Consider the following 19,410-nt stretch of genomic DNA (forward strand, 5'->3'; position numbering starts at 1 on the left):
GCTATAATGATGGAAAATCACTTGGTACAGTTGGGAGTGCCACGCTTGGTGGCGTTGAACTTATCCACATACCCAGATCAACAACGTCGTTGACCGCAACGGTAGGGTTGCTGGCACGGACCAGAAGGGTCAGATTTAGCTAAACTTTCTGGGAGGGTTTTCTTTTTGGCTGAAGTTTTGTGGCAAGATTATAATGAGAGCACACCTTCTATACCATAATTTATTTAGCTGTAACACATCCAGTTGCTGTGCACGACTGGCATCAAACATACATTATTTATGTCGATATGCTCAATTCTACAGCATGTCATAAAAGTGCACATAGTTATTGAAGTTAATATTCACCTCCTGACATATCTGCTTCATAATTATTATATCTGGCCAGCTTATGTATCACATCAATAAGTACTCTTGCGATACTTCATGTTTGTACTTTACCTTCATTTATGATTGCCCTGCTCTTTCAATATCATAACACCGACCCTTTCAATTCTGCTCATCCACAGCCAAATCTCCAGTCAAGATTGCTCAAGGAAGGATCAGAATCTGATCAATTTTGGAAGTTACTTGGAAGCAAGTGTGAATACCCAAGGCAGAAGATTGCGAGAGATCAAGAAAGTGACTCTCGTTTGTTCTCTTGTACCTTTTCAAACGGTAAAAAGAGTTCACAACATTTCTCTTATCAATTCATTTCTCTTAGATGGTTATCCTTCACTACGTACTTTACTTACTCGTTTTCTCCTTTTGAATTAATATTTTCTGTGGCATACATTGGGGTAATGAAGGGGTTCTTAAGGTGAGCAATTCTAAAGTTTATATTTGTTATTATGAAGATAAGAAAACATGATGAGAAATTAATGGTGGTCTACTGATGTTGCAGGCTAGAGAGGTATTCAATTTTACGCAAGATGATATGATGACAGAGGAGATATATATTTTGGACTGTCATTCATCTGTCTTTATATGGGTTGGACAACATGTGGACACAAATATACGAGCACATGCTTTGATGATTGGAGAGGTATGTGAGAATATCATGGTTTCTCGGTGTATAAAGAAAGCGTCTTGTTTTAAATTACGCTGGATTCACGAAGCTTCCTTTTCTGCCAGAAATTCCTTGAAGTTGACATTCTCATGGAAAACTTGTCACGAGAAACGCCACTTTATGTTATCACTGAAGGAAGTGAGCCCCAGTTTTTCACAAGGTTCTTCTTCACATGGGACTCTGCAAAATCAGCTGTAAGCATTTTTCCTTATGGGTTCAGGTTCATATGTTTTTTCTATCGTGTAAACTTCAGAAGCTAACCTCATGTGTTTTGTTATAAATGACTCAGATGCATGGTAACTCATTTGAACGGAGGCTATCTATAGTGAAGAATGGAGCCAAACCAATAAGAGATGTAAGACTTCTGTAGCTTTTGATTTCCTTTTGAACCTCCTAAATTGTCTCTCATCTTGCATTCCTGCTTTATTAGATGGTTGTGATCAAAGGTGAGCTTAGCTATATATTTCTCTCAAGTTATTGCAGCATTTTTCATTGGAACATTAGTAACGGGAATGTTTGTAGATTGGTGATACTCATTAGTCATGACTAACTGAAATAACCTCGTGATGCCATTGGCTGACTGTCTATTTTTTTGCGGCCACATCGATCCCAGGATAAAAACGCTACTACCATCAGATGTAAATTTTGAGCATTTGTTGAACACTCTATCATGTATGAACATATTAGATGACAAAATGGCATTACCTGGTGACATATGCATTCCTTCTCATAAAGCTTAACTTTTGGTTATCTAATTGGCAGAAGCCTAAAAGAAGACCGACAACATCATCACACACTGGAAGATGCATTGTACCTGATAAACCTCAGAGGAGAACTACGTCTTCCAGTCCTGACCATGCAAGAGTTAGAGGAAGATCGCCATCATTCACTGCATTGGCTGCCAACTTTGAGAACCCAAATGCCCGAAATCTGTCAACTCCACCTGTTGCTACAAAGCCGTCTCCAAGGACAACTCCAAGGACTTCCCCGGAACCTGGGAAGCCACCCCTAAGGGCTGATTCAATCGCTGCAATCTCCGCTTTGTTCGAGCAGCCTAGACCAAATCTGATACCAAAGTCAAGGAAAGGTATGCTAGCATTCTCGGCAAGGAATCTATTTTACTACTACCTTGCAAAAATAGTTTGTTATCTTACCTGCTATGTACTTTCGGTGTCCAAAGCAGGTCGTGCTGTAAACAAACACCAACCTGAAGCAAGCAAACCTGAACCAGAGGCAATTGCCAAGGAGACCACCCCTGCTGCGAAGGATGAGCAGACTGTAACCCCGGTGAAACAGGAAGACGAAAAGGCGGGTCAGCCGGAAGGCATGGAAGGGCTTCCTGAGTACCCGTATGATCGCCTGAGGACATCTTCCACCGATCCTGTCACAGCCATTGACCAATCCAGGCGCGAGGTATCCTACTGTTCTCATCTCATGACGCTAATATCATCTAAGCCTCCTCCATACATGACATCTAAGACGCTACACTGGCACGTTGCAGGTGTACCTGTCTTCGGCGGAGTTCAGGGAGAAATTTGGGATGACCAAGGAGGCTTTTGCCCAGCTGCCAAAGTGGAAGCAGACTAGGCTCAAGATCACGCTCCAGCTGTTCTGAAATCTACTGCTGCTGCTGTATCTGCTTAGTGAATGAACGGCAGCGAGATGTTTCAAAGGTAGATCTAATCTCATTCGCCACAGGCACATCAGGATCTGTTGCACTCACTGATATGTGCAGAGTTACTGCAAGTGTTATATCTGCTTGCAACCAATCCTTTCCCCTCTTGAAACCTGACATTTGCGGTGCTTTTTTAGGTGAACTAGCAAGTGTTCTGCTGACGCATGAAGATAGAAAGGAATAGTTACAGGCTTGTATCATTTTTTCGAGCTGGAGGGTGTCCTGAGGACAGTAGCGTTACAGATATATATGATGTAAGTTAGGCAACTGAATGAACCGGGCGGAACTAGCCCTTCTGTCAGAAAACTTGGGCGATGGAAAAATGGTGTACCAGAAGTATGTAAAACGTTGGCTGTTGTTTTATACTTCCAAATTTGTTGTCTGAAGTGCTCATTCCCTGTGCAATTTTGTGATCAAACTGGCAATGCCTATTCTTTCGGAAATGTCTGACGTCAGTTTTTTAGACATGGCAAATCGAAAGTTTTTCATGGCAATTTATATTGGCGCGAGGGTGACAAATTAAGTTTACAAGCACAGCAATTTTCTAGCAAAATATGAATTGAGGCGGATTTGCCATGCTTGTCAACTTAACTTGCCATCCTCAATGAGCACAACTTGCGATGAGAAACCTTTGATTTGCCATGCCTAAAAATCTGACATTCGCTGGATATTCAGGTCCTTTCGATTGACCTCTTTCTAGGGGTCCTTAACTTATTGGACACTATATTTCAGGAGCAGACTCTCTGATCAAACTCTCGCCCTCCAGAGAAAAAAAAAGATTCATCATCCTCATTTTATAGGCTGGAAAAAAATACCAGAAGGCACGATGCTGTGTGGCAATCTCGCCGTTTCCCAATGTGACGTGCATTATATGTGTGCAAGAGTCAAGGGATTTTGTTGATGATGCTGCTGAGAATACGGAGCACGATCCCTTTAATGATGGGACATGCCAATGGTAACGGCCTTGAGCCACGATAAAGCTCAGCATAATGAGCACTAATAGGGCTGTTCAATTCTACGGTGTATGATGGCGGTTCGGTTTTCGGTCAATGTTGTCAGAACGTGACTCTATCAACCTACTCCCTCTGTCTAGGTGAGTAAGTCATCTTAGGTTGTGCACCGTGACCAAGGAGGAGGAGAAAACGAGAGAACTTAATGTTCATTTGCTAATTAATAGCATTGCATGCAATGAACTAATCACTGCATGTCGTCTTTGGTAGTCTCAAGTCATTAAAAATATGCACACCCCACATCTCTTATTGGTTGATATGTCAAGAAATAAGAAACGAGGTAGAATTTAATGCACCGCGCCTAAGTATTTTGAGATTATTTGGATTTCGTAAGATGACTTACACACTAGACGGAGGGAGTACTGCGCTAGTTCAACAAAGACTTCGCTATTAAGCTACCTAGACTGAGGTGGGATTTTCGGATCCAACGGATACCAAAACGCCTTTCGAAGGGGCTGTTGATAGAAGCTCCTCAGACGTCCGAAGTATACTACTTCTCGGGCTAATAATGGTTACAGTCAAGATAAACGCTGAAAATACTGGCTAAACCAACTTGCAAGGACTTTGGATCTTGGGGTGTCCTCGGGCACCAAGTCGACAAAGAAGCATCGAAGATTGTTGAACTCGCCTGTGAAGCCGACGACCGAAGACGAAGCCGCTACGAGGAGGATCAATGTCCTCGGCTTGAAGACCGGTTCAGGGGCTACTGACGGTGTCCTGAATTAGGGGCGGCCTACCAATTATGGGCCAGACCGAGGACCCTCAGACAACCAAAGAATGAGCCATACTTACCATGACCTCTGACGTACTTGTCTTGTTCGAATCATAGGCAAGCTGATCCCTAGATGCAACCAACATGCATGTAACGCTATATAAGCCCAGGGGTTTTAGTCCGTATGGTTAAGTTAGATACATGTGATCTCGAGGTTGATCATCATGTACATTGTACTTCAACACAATCAGTACAATAAAAGCAGGACGTATGGGTTTTACCTCTTCGAGAGGGCCCGAACCTAGGTAAACACCGTGTCTCTTGTTCGTCCTGTTTCCATCAACTTAAGATCACCAGCTCAGGACACCCAACCCGAGATCTACTGGATTTAGCTCCATCGCTATCGTAGCTAGTACAGATATACATTTAAGCTGGCGAGCATGAATGCTCTAAGGTAATTACAACCAAGTTGATGGTCAAATGTTGGATCGAGTACCTCATAGTGATTGTCGAGTACTTCCTCCGTCTAGGTGTGTAAGTCATATTACGAAAACCAAATATTCTCAGAACACTTAGGCGCGGTGCATTAAATTCTATCTCGTTTCTTGTTTCTTGACATATCAACCAATAAGAGATGTGGGGTATGCATGCTTTTAATGACTTGAGACTACCAAACACGACATGCAGTGGTTAGTTCATTGCATGCAATGCTATTAATTAGCAAATGAATATTAAGTACTCTCGTTTTCCCCTCCTCCTTGGTCACGGTGCACACCTAATATGACTTACTCACCTAGACGGAGGGAGTATCTTTTTTGTTAAGGAGTGTTCATTGATTTAGCTAGAGCTAATAAACCCGCTAGCAGCCATATAGTCTCAATCATAATGAATGTTAGCCGCCACCTGATTTTCTTCTTCTTTTTTTTTGCCATGTGAACTGAAAAAACAAGAAGAGAAAAGCCACCAACTGTTCAATTAGTCGGGTTAGTAGGCTTAATATATACTATGAGTAAATAGAATTATTATATCTGATTGATATATTTGTGGATGGAAATAGAAGCAAATTGCATGTTCTCTAAGAAAAATAGAAGCAAATACAATAAGAACAGTCTCGATGATAAACAATTGGCTGGGTTTTTTTTTTTGCGAAATGAACAATTGGCCTGTTATCCATATAAATTAAAGCCATATGTGTATATGACATTTAAAGATCCGTCAAAGTGCAGTTTGGCGCATAGATTACATATATTATAGGACTATACTTTTCAGTTTTCACCATCAATAGAAGTTTTATGACTTAATACAACACTTCTCTAAATGAAAAGATGTAATATATTTAAATCTGTATACATTATATTCTAATACTTCTTTTGGGCTTGGCGTGCTTGTCTAAACTATGATAAACCAAACCTATAATCATGTCTCCCAAGCATTCGTTCTACCTCGGTATTCTATCCCCAATATCATTGGAGATCTCAGTTCATGTTTGCTCAATAATTCATGGTATCCATGCTTGCAGTTCGATCACACGGTCGTAGTATTATTTGGGTCAGTACTTCTCGCTAGCTTGGCTATAGCTGTCTTCGACGCCTAAACAATTCTTCCCATGTGCTCGTCGAGCGTAAGAAACTTATTTGACTATTTGGAACATTGAAATTTTGACACAACATGATAGATCCCACGTAATGCCATCATGACCTTTGTTTTTTGGGTTCCACTTTAGTACATCCCTCTTAATGAACCAATGGTGAAGAAAACATACCCTTCACCTAAGAGGGTATAATCGGTGCTGTGAACAAGTTTGTCGATTTTCCGGCGTGTCCAATGTGCATTCCACTTGGTTGTCTTAGAATGTCACTCGATGACACCCCGCCAGTTGCAATGGGAATCAGTTGCAGTATATTTTGAGAATTTTGATTCTATGAAATATGAATATTCGTATTGATATTATATGAACTGAAACAAAAAAGTACACATTAGATATAGTATTTTATTTTGTATAGTTCAAAATAATTATTGAATATAAGTGGCATAATATAATGAAAACTTCTCAAATGCATGTAGTGCACCTTTGATGATGTGACATGTGTGGTAAGGTGTAATTTTTGCTTGGGATCAATCAATAATATATTTTTCACATGCGGTGGACCTTTCATGATATGACACGTGTGGATGTTAAGATATATAGAAATAGTGAGGATTAAGTAAATAGTATATAGGATTCACCAGGAAACTACAGGCCTACCCATACATGTGCATCTGCATCTCTCGGTCAAGGTTGAGCACAAGGCTAAGTGGCGGTGTGGAAGCTAGCTAACACCATGGATGCAACCTCCAAAGAAACCATGCCCGACAGTGGTGCGGGTGGCAAGGAGACGGCAACTGCAAGCAACAGCAAGCACTAGAGCCCTCTTGCACTCAGGATCATGGTTTTCACCTTCAGTGAGATTTAAGTGAAATTCACTGAATTTCAGTAATTTCAGTAGACATTGAAATATTATGTTTCAGCCAAAATATTTCAGCAATTTCAGTCCAACACAAGAATTCAAATATTTTTCAAGATATTTTTTAAAAATTTCAAATTTTTAATTGAATTAAAGTGAATATTTCGGTCATTTGACTGAAATGCAAACTGAAATAACTGAAATTCACCGAATTCAATGATTTTGGTTGGTGCTGAAATTTTGCTGAAACTGAAATTGAAAACCATGCGCAGGATACCTCAAGCTTGGGATGAGATGTTTCTTAGCTATAAAATCTAAAAAAATAAAATATGGCAAACAAACGAATAGCAGTTTTGCTATTTCTGAGTCGACCTAGACTTCGTTATGTCTAAGTCAATAGTATCTTTCTTTGATTTTGCATGGAGATTCGTGCAAAAATGCTTTTCATTTTTTTTGTTTTTTCTTCTTACTTACTATATGATTTTACTTAGACTTGGTTAATCTCGGTCGATTGAGACCTAGCCACACCCAACAAATAAATGTTTTGAGCGCTTTGTAGAAGTTGTGAGAAAAAAATTAATGCGCCAAGAAAGATATTTTGGAATCATTTTGGAGTGCTGTCACACCCCATCCTGTGCACCGATCTTCATGATGATCCTGTCACGATCTTTGCGCGCTAGAATTATTTGCAGTCACATGCATGCCTGGTCGTACCATACTAAGAAGAGTCTTTGCCGTGGAAAGTTGAAAACCGTATTACCACATTAATTTGACAATGAAACAGTACAGGTTCATCCACATCTTCTCTAAATTAAGTAGTAGTATTGTTGTAATCAAACGAAATTAGTTAGTCATCACTTGAACTCGTCATCGTTGACCTGCTGCAGTTTCTTGTTCTTTCCATTGTGGGCCTGCTCCTCCGTAACGACAGGCGCCATTTCCCCAGCAGCTTGGTCGCTCCCATCGGCATCGGCGGTTGCGACGACGGGCGCCACCTTGAACTTGGCGTAGATGTCACCCTTGTAGAAGTTTCTGGTCCTCCAAACGAGCACGAGCGAGACGAGCGCGCCGGCGAGCGTGACCCCGGTGATGATGAGGAAGGCGTGCTTGAAGCACAGCACCCCCTTGCAGATCTTGTCGCCGACAGCGGCGGCGGCGTGTCCACCGTGCTGCCTGGCGGCCTCGGCGTCGTACATGCGTCCGGCGATGCGCACGTTGAGCACGTAGGCGCCGATGGGGCTGGCTGCGGAGCCGAAGTTGAAGAGCGTGGAGTAGTACTTGAGGCCGAAGACCTCGGAGATGATGGAGAAGAGGAGCGGCCACTGGGCGCCGAAGCAGAAACCGAGGATGACGGAGGCGGCGTAGAGGGACTGCGGCACGCCGAAGGCGATGAGGAGGTGGCCGACGCAGGAGAAGAGGAGCACGGCGGTGAGGGCGAGCGGGCGCGGGAACCTGTAGCGGGCGACGAAGAACTCGGACATGTAGCCGGCGCCGACGCGGCCGGCGTAGTTCCAGATGCTGATGAGGGAGACGAAGGTGTTGACGCTCTTGTGCGGGTAGCCCAGCGACTGGCCGATCTGCGCCATGTTGTCGATGGCCGTGAGCGTGCCGCCGATGCCGAACACGGAGACGACGAAGAGCACCAGCATCTCCACGCTCACCAGCGCCTGCATGATGGTGTAGTCCTCCCCCAGCGCCGGCGGCTTGAACATGTTGGTGAGGCAGCCCTTCATACCACACGACGGCTCGTCGTCCTCTTTCTTCGTGCTTGCTGCAGCTGGTTCCTCGACGGTGATCGCCGGCGGGTGCTGGAGGGACTCCTCGAGCTGGGAGACGGCGGCGTACTCCTCCTTGATGACGACGCCGAGGGGGAGGAAGAGGATGAGGAGGAGCACGGTGGCGCCGACGGCGTAGGCGGCGTGGGAGAAGCTGGGCACCTGCTTCTGCACCACGATCATGACGAGGAGGTAGGTGGCGAGCGCGATGGAGATGTAGAGGAAGCAGAAGAAGGGCTTGCTGTTGGGCTCGTCGCCCTCGGCGCGGCGGCGGTAGGGCAGGACGCGGATGGTGTGGACGAAGAAGATGTAGACGGCGGCGGGGAGCCATGCGATGAGGAGGACGAGGGACTTGGCGTCGTCGCCGTAGATGGCGAGGTAGAGCTGCGTGTAGATGGCGCCGCTGAGGCCGACGAAGCCCTTGAGCAGGCCGATGACGATGCCGCGGCTCTCGGGGAAGTTCTTGACGCAGGCGACGAGCGCGCCGGTGTTGGAGAAGGTGAGCGCGTTGGCGCCGACGCACATGTAGATGCACATGAGCCACACGGGCGGCGCCGCCGTACGCTCCGTGAGCGCGAGGTAGACCATGAGGTAGCCCGCCAGATTCATGCCGGCGCCGATGAGGAGCACGGCCCACGTGGGCGCCACCTGCTGCACCAGGCCGGAGACGACGCCGACGTTGGTGCCGAGGTCCTTGAAGAAGCCGAGCGTGTTGAGCGTCTGCTGGTTGTACCCCAGCACAGACCGCAGCTCCTTGGAGTAGAGCGCGAAGATGTAGGTGGACCCCGACGCCGCCATCACCACCATGGACGCGAACACCACGTACCACCGGCTGCGCAGCACCCGCCCCACGAACGCCGGCGTGCACATCACCGCCGCGGCCCCCTCGCCGCCGGCCATTTTCTTCCTCTTCCCTGCTCGATCGATCTGTCTTACTGTTGTATTTGCGAGGATAAGATGATAGGTACAACACCAAGTGCAAGCTGCTACTTATAGCGACGTGACGACTAGTGTGCACCAGTTGACTACAGTAGTATTCTTGCCATGCCAAGCAGTTCATGAACTGAGAGAGACAGCTATGACCAATCGGGCAACCAAAAGATTTGGAGAAATGACAAGTACACGCAAGGTGTAGCTGGTATAGTGGACTTTCGGTCAAGTTGCTGAGATTTGATTGGATGCTACTGCATCTGGTGTTCACCGGCAAGCTCAAGAGAGGGTATTTTACCATGTCCATGTGGGCACCATTGTTTGGGGATTAGTGGAGGCTAAGGTGTGTGGATGTGGATGTGGACTAAATCCAGCAGCGCCGGCACATTCAGTTGACCAAAAACTCTTTGGTCTATACTCCGTAGCTTTCAGTTGGACAGCTTTTTCTTCCGTCCCTCCCTGCGTTTTGGAATTAACCATGTGAAAGGGCCTGCCTAAGACAAATTCAAGGTGGCCAACATAAAATAAATGCTACATTACTTATGGTTGAAATTTGACATTGACAAGCAAAGTGTCAGTGCGATTAATTGTGGCAGATCCAAAATAGACTAATACATGTTAACAAACTTGAAGAAAACATCACCCTCATTTTTGGTATCAGTCTTGCTAAATCTTAGTCGAGTGAGACTTATGTTTCAGTCGACTGAGACCTGCTACCTACATCCTTTTGGTATATATGCCTGTAAAAGTATGTTAGATTTCACCCAAAATGTATTCATTTTATTATTTAAATGCGTGAGGTGGATGGGAGACTAAGGGGTTTTCTGCAAATTGTGGATCTAAGTGGCGGGCTCTTTGTGCAAAAGTAGCAGAGCTTACCTCGCGTTCGCTAGATGCTGATCAAATGAAATAAGCTATTATTAGCTGACAAATAACAACCTTCATCATCAAAAAGGATGACAGACAAACCATCATCGTCACCGTCTCTTATAAGAGTAGAGACTGGAGTATCTAAAACAAGCTATTATTAGTTGACAAATAACAACCTTGTGTGTTGGTGATATGATAATTTCCTGTTAAACAAAATAACTTCCCCGGCTTGTCATCGTCAAAAATCCGATATGATAAATCACCAAAGACTGACACGAGCCATTGAAGATGCTATTAACCAACACTTGCTATATAACACGACATAAAATGCAGTTTTTTTTTTTTGCGGGAACGAACTTATATATGAGGTTGGACAATCAATTTTTCTATGGTATTACTTGGTACCAATATATTCTGTCGTCTGAAAATGTATGTGCTCTAAATAATTAAAGGAGTATCTACGCTCGAGGTGCACGTGGGAAGAATTATTAAGGGGTCATAGACAGCTCTAGCACGGCTAGCTAGAAGGAATGGACTAAATAATATAAGTGTGAACTGCAAGCATGGATCGTCAGTTATTGAGCAAACTGGAGTTGAGATCTCCAACGATATTGGGGAATAGAGTATTGAGACAGATGGAATGCTTGGAGATACGGCTAGGGTTGGTTTAACATAGTTTAATGCTCGTGCCCCGCATGATGAGGTGATTCCATGGATTTTTCGTCCTGCCACTTGATTCTAGTTGACTTGCTGGGAAGGTGGTGTGCCTGATCTTGATTGCTTGTAGCACATGATGTGTATATCACGCAGCTGCTGTCCAATGGACACAAATATGATGGGCTGTAGAGTAGGACAGCTAGCTAGATATGCTACACAGATGAATCAGTTAGATATATAAGTGTGTGTTCTATGTAGAACGATTCTAGCAAAAATGTATTCATTCTATTGAGCTGAGCAATTGTGGATCTGGCGTTTTTATCTTCTTTTTGTACGGTTGGCTACTTATTTCACATGGCAGAATAATTCAAATTCATGCGGCGGCTAACGGACATTATGATTTGATCCAGATTAGATGGCTGCTAGCAGGTATTTTCTTAGCTCTAGCTAGTTTAAGATCATCTATGATCACATCCTGAAGAAAAGATCATCCATGATCAGTGTGAGCTGTAAGATCCAACAATTGATCGCGAGCTTAGCTGTAATTAGCTTAGACCGTGTCATGCTCGACAGCTAAAAGATAAGTTTATACTCTCTTTTTGCGAAAACATATATTTATACTAACAAGAACAGTGGTGCCATATAGTATATATTATATTTAGGAGTATTTAGCCCAATTTTATTTAGTTATAAAATGTATTAATTCTATTTAGCCGAGCAACTGTGGGGTTTGCGTTCTTCTCTTGGAGCGCCTGGCTAGTTACATGGCATGTCCAAACCATTTAAATTCAAGGGCTAACGTACATTATGATTCAGATTAGACGGCTGCTAACATGATTATTCTTTAGCTCTGGGGTCGGTGCTAAATCCGGCATCGTAGGGTCCGCAGCATCATGGTGGGAAAATTTCACAGCCACGTACCCCATTGACACTGTCACATGGGACCAGTTCCAGCAGGCTTTTCGCACTGCCCATGTTTCAGCATGAGCTATGGCCATGAAGAAGCGCGAGTTTAGCAACTTGCGCCAAGGAGGACACACAGTGGGCCAGTATGTGGATGACTTTAACAAGTTAGCATGTTATGCTGTTGCTACGGATGCAGCTAAGCATGAGAAGTTTCTGGAAGGACTAAATGATGAGCTGAGCATGCAGTTGATGGTGGCAACCTTCAACAAGGACCATGAGTTGGTAGATAGAGCTCTCATGATTGAAGGGAAGCATCAGCAGATTGACAACCACAAGAGGAAGTATGAACAAGGGAAGTACAATTCTGGAGCTCAGAAGAGGCCCCGTTTTACCCCGAACTCGGGAGGACACCTTCAACATAACCATGGAGGTCACAACCACAATGGAGGAAGTTCGCACAACCATAATGGCCCAAAGAATGGGAATGGTAATGGAGGAAGCAACGGCCAGAACCGCTCCAACCCAGCAACGCCCGCCAAGAAGGATCTAAGTCACATTACTTGTTTCATGTGCGGGAAGAATGGACATTATGCCACGGAGTGTTCTGAAGCAAAGAATGGAAACGGCAATGGAAGCTCTAGGAAGAAGCCCAACCCTTTCAACAGGGGACAAGTGAACCACGTTAGCGTGGAGGAGGTTGAAGCGCAACCCGATGCAGTAGTATGTAAGTTCTTGGTTAAGTCATTTACTGCAATCGTTCTTTTTGATACTGGTGCATCGCATTCATACATAGCAAGGGGATTTGTGGATAAGTTTAAACTGCCAACCCAAGCCCTTAGGTCACCCATGTTAGTAACCTCGCCAGGAGCAGAGTATATGGCTAGTGTATGGTGTGATCGGTTACCATTAAGGATTGGTAACTACGTGTTTCCCTCAGACCTAATAGTATTGGAGGGACTGGATGTGATATTAGGCATGGATCGGTTATCGAAGTATGGAGGGAACATTAACTGCGCCAGTAAGTCGATTTTGCTTACCACCCTAGAAGGAAGAAGGATTAAGTATGTATCCCGACATGTGTCGAAGAGGACTCAAGTAAATTCCTTATCATGAGTTGTACAAGAGGAAGTACCAGTCGTGAAGGATTTCCCTGATGTATTTCCAGAGGAGTTGCCAGGCATGCCACCGGATAGATACATTGAGTCTTTGATTGAGCTTTTACCAGGCCCAGGGCCAATATCTAAGAGATCGTACAGGATGCCCGCAAAGGATTTGGAGGAAATTAAGAAACAGATTAAGGAGTTACTGGATAAAGGCTATATTCGCCCAAGTTCATCACCTTGGGGATCACTAGTGCTTCTAGTGGATAAGAAGGATGGATCGTTGAGGATGGTTGTTGATTATCGAGGATTGAATGAAGTGACCATCAAGAACAAGTATCCACTGTCGATAATCAATGATTTGTTTGACCAGTTACAAGGAGCTAAAGTATTTTCCAAGATCGATCTGCGATCAGGATACCACCAGCTGAAGATTCGAGAGCAGGATATACCTAAGACCGCTTTTACCACAAGGTATGGGCTATATGAATATACCGTTATGTCATTTGGTCTGACTAACGCACCTGCATATTTCATGAACATGATGAACAAGGTGTTTATGGAATTTTTGGATAAGTTTGTTGTGGTGTTCATTGATGATATATTGGTCTACTCGAAGAATGAAGAGGAGCATAAGGAGTATTTGCGTTTGGTACTTGGGAAGCTCAGAGAATATCAGTTATATGCCAAGTTCAGCAAGTGTGAGTTTTGGTTGAAGGAAGTTGGATTCCTCGGAAATGTTATATCCGGAGAAGGAATAGCAGTAGACCCTACCAAGGTTGTCACTGTGACAAATTGGGAAGCACCCACGTCAGTTGGAGAGATCCGGAGTTTTCTTGGACTCGTAGGATACTACCGGAGGTTCATTGAGAATTTCTCAAAGATTGCAAAGCCTATGACAGAGTTGCTGAAGAAGGACACCAAGTTCAAATGGACTGAGGAATGTGAGGCCAGTTTTCAGGAGTTGAAGAAACGTTTGGTTACAACTCCAGTGTTGATTTTGCCAGATCAACACAATGATTATCAAGTGTATTGCGACGTTTCTCGTCGAGGACTTGGAGCAGTGCTTATGCAGCAGGGAAGAGTTGTTTCATATGCCTCACGACAGCTTAAACCCCACGAGTTGAATTATGCTACACACAGTTTGGAGTTAGCAGACGTAGTGCATGCGTTGAAGACTTGGAGACACTTTCTCATTGGAAACCACTGTGAGGTGTACACGGATCACAAGAGTTTGAAGTATATCTTCACGCAGAAGGAGTTGACTCAGGCAGAGGAGATGGTTGGAGCTCATCAAGGATTATGATATGAGGTTGCATTATCATCTCGGAAAGGCTAAAGTAGTAGCTGATGCGTTGAGTCGCAAGAGCCATATCAATATGCTCATGACCAGAGAGCTACCCAAGGAGTTAGTAGAGGATCTTCACGAGCTATGTTTGCAAATAGTTCCGAGAGGCTATGTAGCAGCATTGGAGATTCAGTCTACTTTGATGGAGAAGATTAGAGAAGCTCAGAAGACGGACAAGGAGATTGTCGAGATAAAGGAAAGGATGAACAAAGGAAAGGCTAAAGGATTTCGTGAGGATGAACACGATACCTTATGGTTTGAGGACCGCGGATATGTGCCTAATGACCTGGAGCTCAGGAAATTGATTCTGCAGGAGGCCCATGATTCGCTGTATTCGATTCACCCAGGAAATACCAAGATGTATCTGGATTTGAAGGCAGTTTATGGTGGACCGGAATGAAGAAAGATATTGCGGAGTATGTAGCAGTTTGTGATGTATGTCAAAGAGTAAAGGAAGAGCATTAGAAGCCAGCAGGATTGCTACAGCCATTGCCGATACCCGAATGGAAGTGGGATAAGCTAGGCATGGATTTTATCACGGGATTGCCCATGACCCATTCTGGCTATGACTCGATATGGGTTGTAGTCGATTGTTTGACGAAGGTAGCTCATTTCATCCCAGTGAAGACCACTTACACCAGTGCTAAGTTGGCAAAGATATACATGACCAGGATCGTATGTCTGCATGGAGTTCCGAGGACCATTGTATCAGATAGAGGAACCCAGTTTACCTCAAAGTTCTGGAATCAGTTGCATGAAACTTTGGGTACAAGGCTAGAGTTCAGTACAACCTTTCATCCACAGACAGATGGACAGACTGAGAGAGTCAATCAGATTCTAGAGGACATGTTGAGAGCTTGTGCACTAGATTATGGATCTAGTTGGGACGACAATTTTCCATATGCAGAGTTCTCTTACAACAAAAGCTATCAAGATAGTTTGAAGATGGCCCCTTTCGAAGCCTTGCACGGAAGGAGGTGCAGAACACCGTTGTTGTGGGATGAAGTTGGAGACCGCCAGTTGTTTGGACCAGATTTGATTAAAGAGTCTGAAGAGAAGGTTAAGTTGATTCGCGATAGACTCAAAGTAGCCCAGTCCAGGCAGAAGAGCTATGCGGATTCTAAACGCAAGGAGACAGTTTACGAAGTCAGAGATAGAGTGTATCTTCGTGTGTCCCCACTTCGAGGAGTTAAGCGTTTTGGAGTTAAGGGAAAGTTAGCACCATGTTTTGTGGGACCATACAAAGTTTTGGAACGTATGGGAGAAGTTGCTTACAAGTTGGAGTTGCCCAAAGGATTGTCAGGCGTTCACGATGTGTTCCACGTTTCCCAGTTGAAGAAGTGCCACACAGAGATGGCCGATATTCCTCTGATAGATACAGTGCCGCTGGAAGCGATTCAGTTGGATAGCGATTTGACCTATGAGGAGAAACCAGTCAAGATTCTCGAGTTTGCCAGCCGAGTCACCCGCAGCAAAGTTATCAAGTTCTGCAAAGTTTAGTGGAGCCACCATACCGAGGATGAAGCCACCTGGGAGCGAGAGGAAGACCTACAGAAGGAACACCCTCACCTATTTTCTAGCCAACCCGAATCTCGAGGGCGAGATTCATCTTAAGGGGGGTAGGTTTGTAACATCCCAAATTTTCTATTTGGAATGTTATACATTAGATCATCATTGCATATCATATTTTATTGCATTTTGGCTTGATCCTAGAAATTCTACACAACTCAAGGACCCACGGAGAGAGTTGGGGATTTCGTTATTTTCATATTTGAGTTTTTCTCAAATTTTTGAAAAGAGGATCATTTGATTTTAATTATTTTATCTTTGAATATTTCTTTTATAAAAATAAAAGAGAGGGGATAAAATAACTTCCCAAAAATAAAGAAATATTGGAGATTTAATATTAAAATCAAATAAGATTTTTATTTGGAGTTTTATCGCTATTTTATTTGAATTAGAAAAAATATGCATTTGTCAAAATTGCATTTTAGGCCCAAATAAATGTTCACCTTGTCCGTTATATTTTTAGAGGACGGGAAAAATTTATTTCAGGATTTTTGGAGTCTGTTTAGTATTTCTTATATTTGTTTCCTCCGCACAGATTTTTTTTAAAAAGAGAGCCAACTTAGTCGGGCCGTACCCGACCCGGACCCGTATCAACTTAGTCCGGACGACCTCCTAAAAAGGCCCGCCCATGACCCCTTAGCCAAGAAGTCGCTGCCCCGAAACCCTAGCCACCACCACCTCGTAAGCAGCGTCGCTGCCGCCGCCTGATTCGCCGCCGCCGGTGCCCGCCGCCTGCGTCTCGCCGCCGACCGCTGCCGCCCCTCGCCGCCGCCGGATCAGCTGACCCCGCCGCCACCCGCCGTCTCCCCGCCGCCCATCGCCGCCACCGACCACCGCCGGAGTTGCCGCCTCCCCTCGCCGGATTCGTCGAGGTAGCCGCCGCCGCCGTCAGTTTTCTCTAGAAAACCGTGCGTTTTTTTAGAACCCCTGGTTTATTTTTTTAGGTCGGTTTTTTTGGTTTAGTTAATTAGCGAACGCCCATTTGTACGTTCGTTTTAACGAACGGTTTTCACCCGTTAGCCACAGACATCGAACGTTCGTTCGTTAACCTGTTCGTCAGTTTTTCTTTTTCCAGGGATTTTCCGCGATTATTTTCGATCGCGATTTCTGCCCTGATTTTCGTTTTAGTTTATCTTTTCGCTCGTTTATCAGAATCAGGCGATTCAAGCGCCTAGAGTTTCATCTCGAAGCCCTCTTTCCGTTTAAACAACTTAAACATGTTTTTGCTACTGTAAAATTTGACTTAAGTCCAGATTAGTAAACGAAGCTTGTTTCTTTCGTAGTTTGAGTTTCGTTGCTTCGTTTGATTTGATTCTTTTTGCAAACTGGAGTTCTTAAGTTGAACTTTCTGGTTAGATCTCTTATTTGAGTTTTATCTGTGCTTCTAGTTGAGTGCTTATTGTATTCCTGTTTGTTTGCGATAGAGTACCCGGAGTGTGAAGCGTGCTACTACGAGTCTCTAGGTTTCACGGATAATCAGCTGGGCAAGTAACACTTTGATCGTACCTTTTTACTACCCAGTTTTATTGCATTAGATCAATCCTAAAATAATTGCATGGTTAGGATCTGATTAACATGTGGGTTTTGGGAAGTAGATGAGGTACACTAGTAGAAAATAGGGCTTTGGTTCGGGCTTGGCCAGCCCATTAGTCCCGGTTATTCATGAACCGGGACCCATGGGGGGGCATTAGTCCCGGTTCATGAGCCCAGGGGGCCGGCCGGGGCCTCATGGGCATTGGTCCCGGTTCGTCTGGATCCATTTATCCTGGTTCTAGGCACGAACCTGGAGCAATGGTCCTCGCTCCTGGCCCACAACCATTGGTCCCGGTTCGTGGCTTGAACCGGGACAGGATGCTGGGCTTTAGTCCCGGTTTCTACCATGAATCGGGACAAATAAGTTGCCTATATATACCCCATCGCCACAGCAGAGTACTCCATAATGCTCTGTTTTTTCTGGCCGGCGAGGGGAGGGCATTTTGGGTGGTCTAGCTCACCTCCTATGCACATGAGGTGTTCGATGAAATGTCCAAGCCACACTAGATAATCTTTCTCCTCTCGAAACTCGACCTCCGAGCTCCATTTTCCCCGAGATTTATCTAGGTTTAGCGGTACATCACGTCCCGTCCCCGTCTTCACCACCGTCGATCGCCCGCGCCGATCTCGTCGCCGGCACCACCGTGGTGAGCCTCTTATTCTTATCTTCTTTCTGAAAGAAAAAAAATTCTTACTTCAGATAGATACTTGTCTAATTTTCTTACTTTTATTATTCCTTGTTATTATATAGTGCGATGGTTTTGGTATGCGCCCCCGTCGACCCTCGTCCTGTCTATGATTCAGATGTGGTATATATTATCTTTTGATAACTATTTGGTCCATTTATTGTTTATGACAATTATGCCGACCAACATGACATAGATTTTACTTATCTAGGAGGTGGTTGAACCGGAAATTCCTACTGACCCTGTTGTCGAGAGGTTAAATTTAGTTGAAGAAGAAAATGATTACTTGAAGGAAAAAATAAGAAAACTTGAGGAGTAGAAGATGATATTGGAGTTGCATGTTGCGGATGTCGTCGATGATCACAAGATCAAGATGGATGCAATGCAGTTGAAGATTAGAAAGATTAGAAAATATGCCATTCATACCGAGGCTTGGTATCATTATGTAGTTGGATCAGTTGTTACCTTGGTTGCGATTATGATCGCATTTGTTGTTGCATTGAAATGTTTTACATAATTTCAATGTATGGTTTAATAGATGCTATGGAGAGCTATATGTTGTTCAATGAGAACTATGTATGTACTTTGGTTTTAATGTGATGATGAACTTCTATTAATTTGGTCACTTATCTATTCATGAGAGGGTTGAAAATTGATGATGTAGCTTTGAATGGTCCATTTTGAACATTGAAAAACTAAGGAGTTCAAATAAGTTCAAAAAAATGAAATCCCATTGTAACAGATGAGTTTCAGTATGAAACCCAGATACTTCGAAAGAGCTTGTCCGTTTTGTACACGAAGTGCATCCAGTTTTTGCCGTAACCCTCTCTACTTTCTTGCGCATGCTATGTGGGTGAAATGATGATACCATGCCAACTTTCAACCTTTTCAGAGTTCATTCCAAATGCTTTTCAATTTCATGGTCTTATAGCTCAAAATAATCAGTAAATGCATGAAAAATAACAAATGAAGTCAGAAAGGGTTGAAAATTGATGATGTGGCTTTGAATGGTGCATTTTGAACACAAAAACTATGGAGTTCAAATAAGTTCAAAAAAATGAAATCCCTTTGTAACAGACGAGTTTCGTGATGAAAGCCTCATACTTGGAAAGAGATTGTCCGTTTTGTACACGAAGGGCATCCAGTTTTT

The 19,410-nt window shown here is 44.0% G+C and overlaps 2 protein-coding genes across 2 annotated transcripts in view; one reads left to right on the forward strand and one right to left on the reverse strand.

Moving 5' to 3' along the window:
• The window catches only part of LOC119340441 (villin-3-like), an 8,273-nt gene extending 5,211 nt beyond the window's left edge, over positions 1-3,062 (forward strand). Inside the window, exons 15-23 of the mRNA XM_037612350.1 lie at positions 507-654; positions 786-796; positions 881-1,021; positions 1,111-1,239; positions 1,335-1,400; positions 1,808-2,132; positions 2,229-2,458; positions 2,547-2,718; positions 2,858-3,062. Of these exons, the coding sequence (XP_037468247.1) occupies positions 507-654; positions 786-796; positions 881-1,021; positions 1,111-1,239; positions 1,335-1,400; positions 1,808-2,132; positions 2,229-2,458; positions 2,547-2,660 (1,164 nt within the window). The 3' untranslated portion in view covers positions 2,661-2,718; positions 2,858-3,062. The remainder of the gene's footprint in view (positions 1-506; positions 655-785; positions 797-880; positions 1,022-1,110; positions 1,240-1,334; positions 1,401-1,807; positions 2,133-2,228; positions 2,459-2,546; positions 2,719-2,857) is intronic.
• A 4,563-nt stretch (positions 3,063-7,625) lies between these two features.
• On the reverse strand, positions 7,626-9,603 carry LOC119342160 (uncharacterized membrane protein YMR155W-like). Its single transcript, XM_037614001.1, has one exon. The coding sequence runs from the start codon at positions 9,559-9,561 to the stop codon at positions 7,741-7,743; it is 1,821 nt and encodes a 606-aa protein (XP_037469898.1). The 5' UTR covers positions 9,562-9,603; the 3' UTR covers positions 7,626-7,740.
• Between the last annotated feature and the right edge of the window lie 9,807 nt (positions 9,604-19,410).

Source organism: Triticum dicoccoides, chromosome 7B, assembly GCF_002162155.2.
Source record: "Triticum dicoccoides isolate Atlit2015 ecotype Zavitan chromosome 7B, WEW_v2.0, whole genome shotgun sequence".
NCBI classification, from domain to species: Eukaryota; Viridiplantae; Streptophyta; class Magnoliopsida; order Poales; family Poaceae; genus Triticum; species Triticum dicoccoides.